This window comes from Ornithorhynchus anatinus, chromosome 17, assembly GCF_004115215.2.
Source record: "Ornithorhynchus anatinus isolate Pmale09 chromosome 17, mOrnAna1.pri.v4, whole genome shotgun sequence".
In the NCBI taxonomy this organism is placed as follows: Eukaryota; Metazoa; Chordata; class Mammalia; order Monotremata; family Ornithorhynchidae; genus Ornithorhynchus; species Ornithorhynchus anatinus.
This window is the reverse complement of record NC_041744.1, coordinates 13,775,635-13,788,769: the sequence shown is the minus strand read 5'-3', so window position 1 is coordinate 13,788,769 and position 13,135 is coordinate 13,775,635. Positions and strand designations below refer to the sequence as shown.

General features: G+C 45.1%; 1 protein-coding gene across 4 annotated transcripts in view; it reads right to left on the bottom strand.

Annotated features, from left to right (window-relative positions):
• Nucleotides 1-13,135, bottom strand: part of USP32 (ubiquitin specific peptidase 32) — a 193,491-nt gene that overhangs the window by 21,554 nt on the left and 158,802 nt on the right. For all 4 annotated transcript variants that reach the window (XM_029081736.1, XM_029081733.2, XM_029081734.2 and 1 more), the window contains 7 exons: nucleotides 12,831-12,936; nucleotides 10,481-10,654; nucleotides 9,707-9,881; nucleotides 8,515-8,666; nucleotides 5,369-5,480; nucleotides 3,513-3,724; nucleotides 1,053-1,237 (listed from right to left, as the gene is read on the bottom strand). In XM_029081736.1, coding sequence (XP_028937569.1) covers nucleotides 1,053-1,237; nucleotides 3,513-3,724; nucleotides 5,369-5,480; nucleotides 8,515-8,666; nucleotides 9,707-9,881; nucleotides 10,481-10,654; nucleotides 12,831-12,936 — 1,116 coding nt within the window. The remainder of the gene's footprint in view (nucleotides 1-1,052; nucleotides 1,238-3,512; nucleotides 3,725-5,368; nucleotides 5,481-8,514; nucleotides 8,667-9,706; nucleotides 9,882-10,480; nucleotides 10,655-12,830; nucleotides 12,937-13,135) is intronic.

Sequence of the window (13,135 nt, the reverse complement as noted above, 5' to 3'; positions counted from 1 at the left end):
GGAGAGTTTTACGGAAGGCCTAGTTTCTACCACCGTGTCGCTGAGAGAGCAGATGAACGTCTAGAAGGGAGCAAAGGGATGAATGCCAACGGTGGAGCTGTTAGGTTGGACGACGTCTCTGAAATCGATTTTGTTCTGAGGTGCGGCCAGTCAATCGCGGCACTCACAACCATCCCGATCAGGTGGACGTTGGGCCCAGGGGAAGGAAACACATTCTACTCTGTCAAAAAGAAGAAAAGCTGAGCTTGACCAGCTCTTTCGAGTTCACGCTACTGGCCGACACTGTGGAGGTGGCGTGACTCAAAAGGCTTATGTCTCTTCTAGCTCCTTCGGGAAGGTAGATGAGCAAATGGAATTGGAAGAGAGAGATTTATTATAAAGAAGGGGGTTTGACTGCAGAAAGATCTTTACCACGGGGAGGGTAGTTAGACGTTGCTATGGACGGCTAAGGGGGGGTTAGGAAATCACCATCCCATGGTATCTAGGAGCCAGAGGTTTGGCTAGATGACCTCAGGTTGGTCCCTCAAGGCAGTCATTATGACAAAGGAGGGTACCATATTAATTCTGCTGACTTCAGGAAACCTCCTGCCCCGGGAAACAACCCAGCTAATTCATCATCAAGTTTTTATAGTAATAATAACTATGGTATTTGTTAAGCCCTTACTATGTTCCAGGCACTGTACTAAGCGCTGTCGTGAATACAAGCAAATTGGGTTGGACACAGTCCCTGTCATTCTTTCATTCATTCAATCGTATTTATTGAGCGCTTATCTTGCGCAGAGCACTGTGCTAAGCTCTTGGAAAGTACAATACAGCAACAAAGAGACAATCTCTGCCCACAGCGGACTTGCAGTCCAGAGTAGGGGGAACCACGTGGGGCTCACAGTCTCAATCTCCATTTTACAGATGAGGTAACTGAGGTCCGGAGAAGCGAAGTGACTTGCCCAAGGTCACGCAGCAGACAAGTGGCAGACTCCCAGGCCCGTGCTCTATCCCCTCCGCCACGCTGCTTCTCGTGGGGTGGTCGGAACCCAGGAACGTTCCCCACTCACCAGTCCTGGGCGTGATTACTGGCTTCCTGAGGAGGGAGTGGGCTGGCCAATCGGGACACCTGAATCCACACTGCATCGTACAGGTCTTTTTTCCGGGTGTGCACCGTACACGGAACGATCAACGGCATTCCGAAGAGGCTGGGGCGATTCTTCTGAGATGACAGGAAGTACAGTTCTGTTCTCATCTGTATGGGCATAAGCAATTGGAAGGGAAAACTACTTAGCACCATTCATTCACTCACTCACTGGTATTTACTGAGCATCCAATGGGCCCAGAGCACTTGCCTTAAGCATTTGGGAGAGTACAAGTGAGAGAGAGAGAGTCCCTGCCCTTAAGAACTTTACAATCTAATGTGTGCAATCTTGTATACACATAGTGGGAGCAGGAGGATGACTAGATGAAACACCCCTTCACTCTTTCATTCAACAACTTTTAGCCATCAGTTTAATGTTGCTCCATTTCTGTATATCAGCTTCCACCATTTCGCTTCCTGAACTCCAGACAGCTAAATTTAACTGCAGAGACCATGCGATAAACTGCAGCTCACCTGCAGTTAACTGAATTAACTGAAAGGAAGAATGGCTAGTGGAAGGTTGAGTCCCTGGGAAGTCTATCCCGCTCTTTGGCTGAGATTTTGCCAGTTGCAAAGTTAATGTTCTGGCTAGCAAAGCTCCCCAATCTTGAATACTTGGGTCACTTTAAACTGGGTTTCCAGTATGTCAATTTTTTCCCTTCCAATAGGCTTTGATAGGCATTTGTCTCTCTCTCGCTCTCTCTTTATTTCTCTCTCTCTCTTTCTCACGCACACACACACACTGGCATTAAAAATAAGAAACATTAGATCTACAGATCAAGTTTGTTAACTGCTTATAGCCATTTTCCCCAAAACTACATTACTGTACTTCTTTTAAGAATGAGTGTTGATGTCTTATGGGGTGCAGGTTTACTTCACAAGAGAGGCTAATGGTAGCTTCTAAATGGAAGATTTTATGTCCTTTTAAGATCGGCTGCCTAGAGCTTTTGGATTTACTGGTCAGCGGCAGAGTGCTGAATTCCCAAGCTCTCATGAAGAAATAGGGTATCGACCTTCCTCAGTGTTTTTTAAAAAGTGAGGAAGAAACTTGATTATGCTGGAGAACAAATTTTCATGTGCCCATCTACAAGGTTGCCAGATACCCAATTCTTTCATGTTTTTGTAATGCATTTATACAACAGTGCTGCTAAGGATTAGATTATGGACTTCTGACAAAGTGCATCTATCTAGATAAAATGCAGTGTGACGTCAGAAAAAAATGGTTGTGCATATGAGCGAGGGGTCCATCGAGGCACAAAAATCATAAAGAAAGTCTTCCTTAATTTTACAACCCTCTGCATTATAGTAGAATTCAGCGTGCTGAGTTGCTAAATACCTGCCTTTCCCCTTTCCAGTCTAGACTGGAGAAAGGTGAGGGGGAAAGTTGGGAACAATTGCTCATCCAGAAGCCTGGTCCTGTAACTCTAAAATAGCTTCATTAGTCATCTGCAGAATCTTTGATAGCCTCAGTGGTGCTTTTATTATTATTATTTTTAAAAGGTATTTGTAAAGAGCTTACTGTGTGCCAGGCACTGTACTAAGCGCTGGGGTCGATACAACTAATCTGGTTGGACACAGTCCATGTCCCACATGGGGCTCGCAGTCTTAATCCCCATTTTACAGGTAAGACAACTGAGGCACGGAGAAGTTGAGTGACTTGCCCAAGGTCACTGTGTTAAAAGGTGGTTTTGGGCCACAGAGTTTTGGAATTGCTCTCTGAGCTGTGTCAGGAAATCCCTCTCAGCTCTCCAACAGGACTGTAGCCTCAGCTTACTGACTTCTTAACGAGGTAGGATTTATTTTTTTAGAACAGCCCTTGGGTCAGAAGGACCAGTACCATATTTAATACAGTGATGGAATAATGCCTCCAAACTCCCCGAAAAATATCAAGAAGAAAAACACATCTGAATGACAGTCGGAATCAGTTCTTCCAGAAGGGCGAGACAGATGCTCCTCCTCCCGCCTGCCACACGGTATTATTTCACCTCCTGGCTGTTAGACAGCCTAAGTCCTGACAAGGAGGTATAATAACTGTGGCATTTGTTGAGTGCTTACTATATGCCAGGCACTGTACTAAGCACTGGGGTGGATACAAGCATATCAGGTTGGATACAGTCCCTGTCCCTCATAGGGTTTAGAGTCTTAATCCCCATTTTACAGATGAGGGAACTGAGGCACAGAGCAGTGAGGTGACTTGCCCAAGGTCAGACGCCAGACAGGTCCTTCTGACGCTGAGGCCGGTGTTCTATCCCCTAGGCAACACGTATATCAGCGACGCATTCATTTCGGAAGGTACGTTCACAGAGCTTTCTAAGGGAAAAGACGAGAGCCTGTGCGGGAGCCAAGACATTAAGCACGGAGATAACCCGTCAAGGATCTAACCAACCATTTTCCTGTGGACTGCAATGATGTAGCCTATGAAGGGGCTTCCGGGAAGTATCGTCGCGTGACCATTCACCATCCCGTTAGAGAAGGTCTTCTCAGTTCCACATGGCACGACAGTGTTTGGCATTCCATTGGGAAGGAGCGTTGGGCGGGGCAGGTCCCCGTTGGTTGGGGCATTGAGGATTCCAGTCGTCGACGGACTAGTGGGTAAGTCTGGGAATTCAAAGAGAGGGAATGGTACTTAGTCAGTGGAATGGTGGTCCCGTGTCTTTCATGATCGGGATCGGAATTATGCTCCAACACGGCCCCCTGTCAAAAATGCCTTGGCTGGGTGGCAAACGAAAGCTGGGTCGATGGTCTCGAGGGTACTATACATACCAAATTACCGTGAGCTAACAGTTGCTGGGAATGGGGGATCTACCTGCATCACCATCGCACTATAACCCCTGGGCACAGTCATTGGTTGATCATTTTACCATTAAGGACCTAACACCAAAGCAAAAGTGATCAACTCCCAAGCCAATGTGTCTAGTAAACTCCATAAGGATATCTCACCATCGGCTGGGTCATCTTCAAGTAACAAGACAACACTACGTAAGCTCCAGTGGAGAGGTATTGCTTCATCACTCAGAAAGAGCCGACTTTCAGTGGACCAGCTCTTTCTGGTGCAATCAACTGTGGTCAGTAGCACAGTGAGGCCCAAGGGAAGTGATATGACGGCATGCTCTGGCCATGCCACATTACTGCATCTAAAAATCAATACGCCGGTTGACAAATTACTCCCATTTCTTTCACTTGGGCAGTTTGTCTCCAATTCTTGGGGTTTTGCTATGCTAGTCCTTGTTTGCTTTGCTATCCTCGTCTGATTAGAGAAGCAGCGTGGCGCATTGGAAAGAGCACGGGCTTTGGAGTCAGGGCTCATGAATTCGAATCCCAGCTCTGCCACTTGTCAGCTGTGTGACTGTGGGCAAGTCACCCAACTTCTCTGTGCCTCAGTTCCCTCATCTGTAAAATGGGGATTAAGACTGTGAGCCCCACGTGGGACAACCTGATTCCCCTGTGTTTACCCCAGCGCTTAGAACAGTGCTCTGCACATAGTAAGCGCTTAACAAATATCAACATTACTGATTCCTTATCTGGATTGAATAAGGAATTCCCAATGGACTTTTTAAAAAAAAAATAGTATTTAAGTGTATACTATGTGCCAGGGACTGTTCTAAGCCCTGGGGTACATAGAAGGTAATAAGGTTGGACACAGTCCATGTCCCACATGCGGCTCACAATCTTAATCCCCATTTTACAGATAAGGTAACTTAAGGCATAGAGAAGTTAAATGACTTGCCCAAGGTAACACAGTAAACAAGTGGGGGAGTCACACAGTAGGCAAATGGAGGAGCCGGGATTAATATTAACAATAATAGTAATGACAATGAAGGTATCTGTTAAGTGCTTACTATGTGCCTAGCCCTGTTCTAAGCACTGGGGTACATACAAGGTAACCACGTGGGGCTCACAGTCTTAATCCCCATTTTACAGATGAGGTAACTGAGGCACAGAGAAGTTAAATGACTTGCCCAAAGCCACACAACTGACAGGTGGCAGAGCCGGGATAAGAAACCACGACCTCTGAGTCCCAAGCCCACGCTTTTTCCACTAAGCCAGCTTTTTCCTCTCAAACCCAGGTCCTTTCGACTCCCAGGCCACTAGGCCATGTTGCTTCCATCTCTTTTGTAATATAGCCCTGGGATCCTCTAGCTATTACAGTAAAAAGCTCCAGAGACAAATACAAATCAAAGGCAGCAATACTGATTAATATGAAAACCAGAAATACTTAGAAGACATGTTCATTTTATTTACCTGTCTGGACAGGGCTGGATGCTGAAGTTGGGGACCCTGGGGTGGGGATCTCAAACGCACACAAAAAGCCATTCACAGAAAGCCGTACCTTCTGGTTGTCCTGAGGAAAGTTCTGGGGAAAAAAGGAGAAAAACAAAGTCACAGACAGATGGCAAAAGCCTTTATCTGACTGCTACAAAAAATCAGTTCCCACACTGGTTTCTTAGACTCGGCATAAAGAATGACTATTCTTTGACTATTTCCTTTTCCAATTCGTCTACCCAAGGATGAATCTGATAAAGTTGACAGAGAGGGTTCCCAACAAGATTTGGCAGAAGACTGACTGTGACGACTGAAAGAGAGGGAAGAATCAATGACACTGACAAGGTGACAGCCTTGAGAGACTAGAAGGGTGGTGACGTTTTCAACTGAGACAGGAAAGTTAAGTGAAGAAGAGGATTTAGGACGGACGGTGAGTTCGGTTTTGGACCTCATCTTCACTAAGGGTCAATACTAGATTTTCTTCCAGGCATTTAAATCTTAACACTCCACCAGCTTTTGGGAAAAGACAGATTTCCCAGGCCTCTGTGACTTCTTATACAGGTTGGGACCCTTTGGCTCTTCTTGGAAACATCTGTGGCTCTCAAGGACGGATGTCCACCAGTGTTCTTCGAGGGTGATGTCGTGACCTTTGCCTCCACAGTGTAAAGGCAATGCGGGAAACCAAGATGGGGGGTCCTACTCCACCAGACAACAGGGAGAGCAGGAGGCGCCTTCGCCTTCCTCCCTCCGGGATGCTGCCTACCCATTGCCACCAGGAGTGGGAAGCAGCAGGACTATTAGCAAGAAGGTCAGTCAAGACAGGCAGGGAAGGAGACTGTTCACCTGCACCCAGAACGCCGGGGGCAAGAGCAGTTCCCATGACAGACAATTACTCTTCCCACTTTCAAAGCCTTGTTGAGGGCACATCTCCCTAAGCCACAATTTCTTCTTCTCCCTCCCCCTTCTGCGTCACCCTGACTTGTTCCCTTTGTTCTTCCCTTTCTCCCTTCTCAGTCCCGTGAAAGCATGAAATGAGTTGAGAATCCAGAACGGATTCATGCAGACCATGGTCAGTTTTTAAAATTTTTTAACGGTATTTATTCAGCACTTACTAGGTACCAGGCACTATACTAAGACGCTGGGAGTAGATACAAGGTAATCAGGTTGGACACAGTCCACGTCTCACAAGGGGCTCACAGTCTTAATCCCCATTTTACAGATGAGGTGACTGAGGCCCAGAGAAGTGACGTGACTTGCGCAAGGTCACATGGTTGACCGGTGGAGCTGGGATTAAAACCCAGGTCCTTTGACTCCCAGGCAGGTGCTCTTTCCACTGGGCCCTGATGCTTCACTAGGTGAGGGGACAGAATAGAGCCAGTAAAAGAAATAGAAAGAGCTGTTAGGCAGCCAGAAGAAATTGGTGTTGGTGAAACCAAAACCAGAGACAGATTCTAAGAGGGGAGCTTGGTCCAGAATAGAACTCTTTAGTTTTGCCAGAAAGGAGAGGGCAGCAAGAGGACAGAGATGAAGAGATGGGGGGGTAGCTACTGCCCAGCTGCCTTTTTCACTTCTTCTACGGCAACAGCTGCTGGCTCTGCTGTAGCCGAAACGGCCTTAGATGTGGGGCCGTGAAGAGAGCGTGGTCAGAAATTCCTACTCGTCAGAAATACGTCTAGTGCATTAATGTATTCCCAAGATTCAAAAATTGACCAACGCACAAAAGATAGTTACACCATCAAACAGCAATGTCAATCTATACTGATTAAAGATTTCCAATTAGGTTGGGTGTACATATGTAAAAATGTAATTTTCCAAGTGTTCTTTCATCAGTCAACCATATTTACTGAGCACTTATGTGCAGAGCACTTACTAGGTGCAGCGCATGCTTGGGAGAGTACAGTGTAACAGAGTTGGTAGACATGTCCCCTGTCCACAACCAACTTACAGTCTAGGGGGACAGACAGACAATGATATAAATAAGAAAATTATGGGTATGTACCTAAGTGCCGTAGGGCTGAGGGAGGGGCGGACGAAGAGTGCAGAACCGGGCAATACAGAAGAGAGTGGGAGAAAAGGAAATGAAGGCTTAGTTGGGGAAGGTTTCTTGGAGAGGTGCTTTTAATAAGGTTTCATTAAACTTTATTAAACCTCAGTGGAAAGAGCCTGGGCTTCGGAGGCAGAGGTCATGGGTTCGAGTCCCGGCTCTGCCACTTGTCAGCTGTGTGACTGTGGGCAAGTCACTTAACTTCTCTGGGCCTCAATTACCTCATCTGTAAAATGGGGATTAACTGTGAGCCTCACGTGGGACAACCTGATTTCCCTGTATCTACCCCAGCGCTTAGAACAGTGCTCTGCACATAGTAAGCGCCTAACAAATACCAACATTATTGTTATCATTATTTTAAAACTGGGGAGAGTGATTGTCGGATAAGAGGAGGGAGGGCGTTCCAGGCCAGAGGCAGGATGTGGGCGAGGGGTCAGTGGTGACCCAGATGAGATCGAGGTACAGTGAGTAGGTTGGCAGAGGACTTCAGTGTGTGGGCTGGGTTATAGTAGAAAAGCAGAAAGGTAAGGTGCGAGGGGGCAAGGCGATTAAGTGTTTTAAAAACTGATGGTAAAGAGTTTCTGTCTGATGTGGAAATGGAGGGGCAGCCCTGGAGGTTCTTGAGAAATGGGGAAAGACGGACTGAACGGTTTTGACGAAAAATGATCTGGGCAGCGAGGGAAGTATGGACCGGAGTGGGGAGAGACAGAAGGTAAGCAGGTCAGTGAGGAGGCTGATGCAGTAGCCTATATGCCAATCAGCAAAGAGGCTGGTGATGGTAGACTAGAAATCTAGGCTAGCCATTAACTAAAGCTAAATTGAAATAAGCTTTCATCACTCAATTGGTCAAAACACTTCAAAGGGGGAAGGGAAAGGGGTGCTTATGCCAAAATGAACTATACAGGGAGAAAACCTGCTGGAAGATATACCTGCGTTACAGTGCAATAGGTTACTGCAAAAGAGAACTCAAAAGAGGGTTATGCGGTATGGCTGAGCAGCGCTCTGCGCACAGTAGACACTCAAACACCAATGACGGCATCACAGCGGGTAAAGAATCCCGGGACAAGTCAACTCTGGTTACCTTTATGTTGGAGCCATGCACTTCGGCAAGAAGAATCTGTTCGGGCTTCAGTTCGCACAGATCGCTCAGCTGCTTTTTCAAGCCCGTGTACTTCTCATCCATATTCAGCCTCAGTCCGTATCGAACAGGGGTAGTACCATCTAGCTTAATAACTAAAAGAGGAAAGGGCTTTCATCAATAAAACGAGGGCCCCTCTCGAAAGCCGAAAGATGTCTCCAACGTTCATTAGAGCGGTCTTGCAAACGATGAGAAAAACGTCCCCAGGTTACCCTACCCTAGAAATCGCTCAAGGAACAGATAATGAAATCATCAATTCTTTACGAATGGCCTGACAAAAATCGCTGCTCGCCGAGTCAGTCGCTTTCGGCAAGGCTGGTGGGAACTTTCTCATACGAGAAGCAGCGTGGCCTAGTGGATAGAGCATGGGCCTGGGAGTCAGAACAATGTGGGTTCCAATCCTGGCTCTGCCACTTGTCTGCCGTGGGACCTTGGGCAAATCACTTCACTTCTCTGTACCTCAGTTCCCTCATCTGTAAAAGGGGGATTAAGAGGGTGAGCCCTATGTGGGACAGGGACTGTGTCCGGCCTGATTATCTTGTATCTACCCCAGGGCTTAGAACAGTGCCCGGCACATTGTGCTTAACAAATACCACAATTATTTTTACGTTCTCATGAACTGAGGGGGCAACAAGCCCACACACAAGGGCATTTACTCCCCACACTAGGTGAGATCCAAAGGCTCAATGATATACCAAATATGGGTCGAGGACCACCTGCGTGCCCAAGGTGACACAGGTAAGCAGTTTGGGCTTATCCTACATTCGGCTTTTTCGGACCCGGTCTTCGATCTCGTACCTTCCCCTGCACGGCACTAACTGGCTCTGGAGCTCTCGGTCAAATAGGAGAGATTACATATTTCCATTGGAATTTACAGTGAAGTGATATTTCTTTCCCTAGGCCCTCTAATTTATTTATTTGTTTAGAGTAATGTCTATCTCCCCCTCTAGATTCAAAGCTCATTGTGGGCAGGGAACTTGTACACCAACTCTCTTATACTGAGCTCTCCCAAAGCATTTAGTACAGTGTTCTGCACATGGTAAGCACTCAATAAATACAGTTGATTGGTTGACACTGACAGGGTCCTTCATTGACGAAAATGACCCTCGAGGGTCAATTATTACCTGCAACTCACCTGTTATTTCTAAATGCATGTAGCTATCCATGGGTAGTGGCAGAGAGAGAAAATTGAAAGGGTCGAATCGAACACTTATGTGTCTACAGGTTTTGCATCTGACTTGCGATCTTAGCTGGCCGTGGAACAAATCCACAACAATTGATCGGTTTCTTCTCAGATGGTTTTCCCAGGCCTGGCCAAGAGAGAGAGGAGAGGAAGCTATGAAGAAGTATTTTCTCTACTTCTGATAAATTAGCTAACTCTTTTAGAGTCCGGCAAGAAAACTGAAAAAATATAAGCTTTCAACTTGCCCTAAAAACAAAATCAAGAAAACTCTGCATTTAATCAAATTTTACCAAGTCAATAAATGAAATGTAAAGTTTAGCAAGGAAATTGAAGCAATAGAAAAGCTGGCTACTGAAAGACGAATGATCCCCTTTATTCAAGTGCTTTTACAATGATAAATATTGACAATAAAATTCATGTTTCTCTTGGCTTGTTCTGCTCCAGTATTATCTATAGGTTTTTAGTGTCTTTCTTCAGCAAATGCCAGGTGAAACTTCTTACTCCCCTTTGGAGGCAAATATTTTTCTGGAATTGTTTCTAAGGAACCCTGCATAAAGAAGTAAGAGTGCCTCCGAACTACATTCTACTTCTTCATGCTCACAAAAGAATCAAGTGGGAAAAGCCTCCTTTTCCTTGATTTCATATGGGATTTGACTGCAGCAGTTTGATTTGTCACCTTAAAGGAATGACAATAATATCAAACGGTGCCAATAATATCCAACCAACCTCAGCTGCTACCTCCCAATCTGGGCGACCGTCACTATCCTTCAGCTCCACGTACGGCTTCTCATGAACTCGATTGAGATCCTCGTGAAGACCATCCAAGAGAAAAGCCAGAAGTTCCTGGGAATCCTGCTGCTGGAAACCATTGAACCTAGGAGCATACTTGGCTATCGTCCACTGTAAAAGAAAATGAAACCAAAAATCACTACTGGATAATCTCACTAAAAACCCACACCCACTCCATTCCACACATTCTTAAAAATGGTGCCTGTTATGTACTTATTAGGTGTCATGCACTTATCTTAGTGCTGGGACAGATCTCAGATAACCAGGTTGGACACGGTCCCTGGCCCACATGAGGCTCCTGATCTAAATCAGACCAAAGGGGACTTAATCCCCTTTTTACAGATGATGTGACTGAGGCCCAGAGAAGTTACGTGACTTGTCCAAGGTCACACAGCAGACAAATGGAGGAGCTGGGATTAGGACCCAGGTCCTCGGACTCCCAGGCCCGTACTCTTTCCCCTAAGGCATGGTGCGACTCACTACACCATGCTTATCACATAGTGGCAAAAAGGGAAATGTCTTTTAGGGGAATCACCAAATCTTCCTGGCCTGAAAAATCACTGGATTGTGGATCAGGTATTTTGGCCACTCAATATGCATCAAGTACAATACCTCCCAGAAATGCATTATTTAGTTTAGGATAGTCATAATGAAAATTATGTTTAACTGCATACTGAATTTTCCACTCTACTTATCCTCTTCTAGGCTGAGAATATAGGTAAAATTCCCCTTTTACAATGCTGGAGAACCAATAATCCAATTAGTTGGGAAATTCCTATTTGATTTCAATCATCGATAACTGACCCTAATTACACATATAAAACTATTTGTTAAATTTGTAGAAATAAAAAGTTCTCTCTTTTTTTGATCTGTTATTGGTTGAGATTTTCACCTTCTATGTTTACATCCAGCGATTAAGACTGTACCGTAGTTTTTGATAATAAAGCAAATTCACGGATGAGCTCTTCATAAAGTGAAAAAATTAACATGTGAACGACGTACTTAGTAAAGTGTCTTATTTAAGTCACAGTAAATGTTATCAACTGAGAGGTTTAAATCCTAGGAACGAAAAATCTGAAGCTACTATGAACGGAGAAGTACAAGAAGCACACGACAAAAGCTCCCCTAAAAATTCCCACCTTTATATTTGGCACACTAGTATTTAATAAATAATATTATTGCTACTACAAAGACAAAAACAACAAAAATCTAAAAAGTCAAGGAACTGACACGACAACTAGTCGACAGTATTAAGCGACTATGTACTATGTGCTTGGGAGTATAATAAAATTAGTAGACGCCATCTCTGCCCTCAAAGAGTTGACAATCTAGCAGTGGAGATGAAGCAAAAAAGAAAAAGAAAAATATTAGGAGAAAAGGGAAAGGGGATAAGTAATGGGGTGCATAAGATAGCTATGTAAGTGCTACAGTGGCAGTTGCGGGAACATAAACTGGAGAGATCAGCAATTTTTCGGGGATCTGGGAGTCCTCCTGAAAGTGATGCAGTTTCAGAAAGACTATGAAGATGGGCAGAACTGTAGACTGTCATATCAATCAATCGATCGTATTTATTGAAAGCTTACTGCGTGCAGAGCACTGAACTAAATGCCTGGAAAGTACAATTTAGTGATAAAGAGAGACAATCCTGCCCACACTCGACTTACTCTCTAGAAGGGGGAAGATTTCTAGGCAGGGAAGAGGATGTGAGCAAGAAGCCGGCCTCGGAGGAGACGAGGAGGGTGCAACAGTGAGCTGGTTAGTTGAGAAGGATGAATAGCGCTTGCCGGGGGGTAATGGGAGAAGAGTAAGTAGGAGGAACAGAGCTGATTTAGTGCCTTAAAGCCAATGGTTCATTCATTCAATTATATTTATTGAGAGCTTACTGTGTGCAAAGCACTGTACTAAACACTTGGGAGAATACAGTACAACAATAAACAGACACATTCCCTGCTCACAGTGAGTGAGCTTACAGTCTAGAGGGGGAAACACACATTAACATAAATAAATGCATAAAATACACATATGCACACAAATTACAGATATAGTCAAGGTCTGGAATGACAGTACTACGCAACACAAAACAATCCAGTTCTAAGCGCTTAATACAGTGCTCTCCACATAGTAAGAGCTCAATGAATATCACTGATTTATTGCCTGATTGATAGATAACGCACACCAGTTTGGAAGTGAAGACCTGTGCACTGAGATGTTCTACAGAAAGGTTGTGGCTAAGCCGAATTTTATAAAGAAATCACAGTATCGTTTTTGGGTGTTGCGACTTGCTTACCCGTAGCTTTAGGGGAGCCACGTTCTTCTGAGTTCCACTCCACAATTCCTGAACCAGATCCCCGTAGCATTTGGCCATGTGGCCCTTCATCCCAATGGGATTTGTCCTGAAGTTTAGAGAGAAGATTCTTACCCAAAGGCTTTTCAGCAAAAGATTCCACAGACACTTGGACCCGTTTTTAGTTAACATCGACGCATCTCCCTCACTAGTCTGTAAGCTCACTGAGGACAGGGAAATGTGTCTACCAACTCTGATGTACAGTACTCTCCCAAGCGCTTAGTTCAGTGTTCTGCACAGTGTAAGCC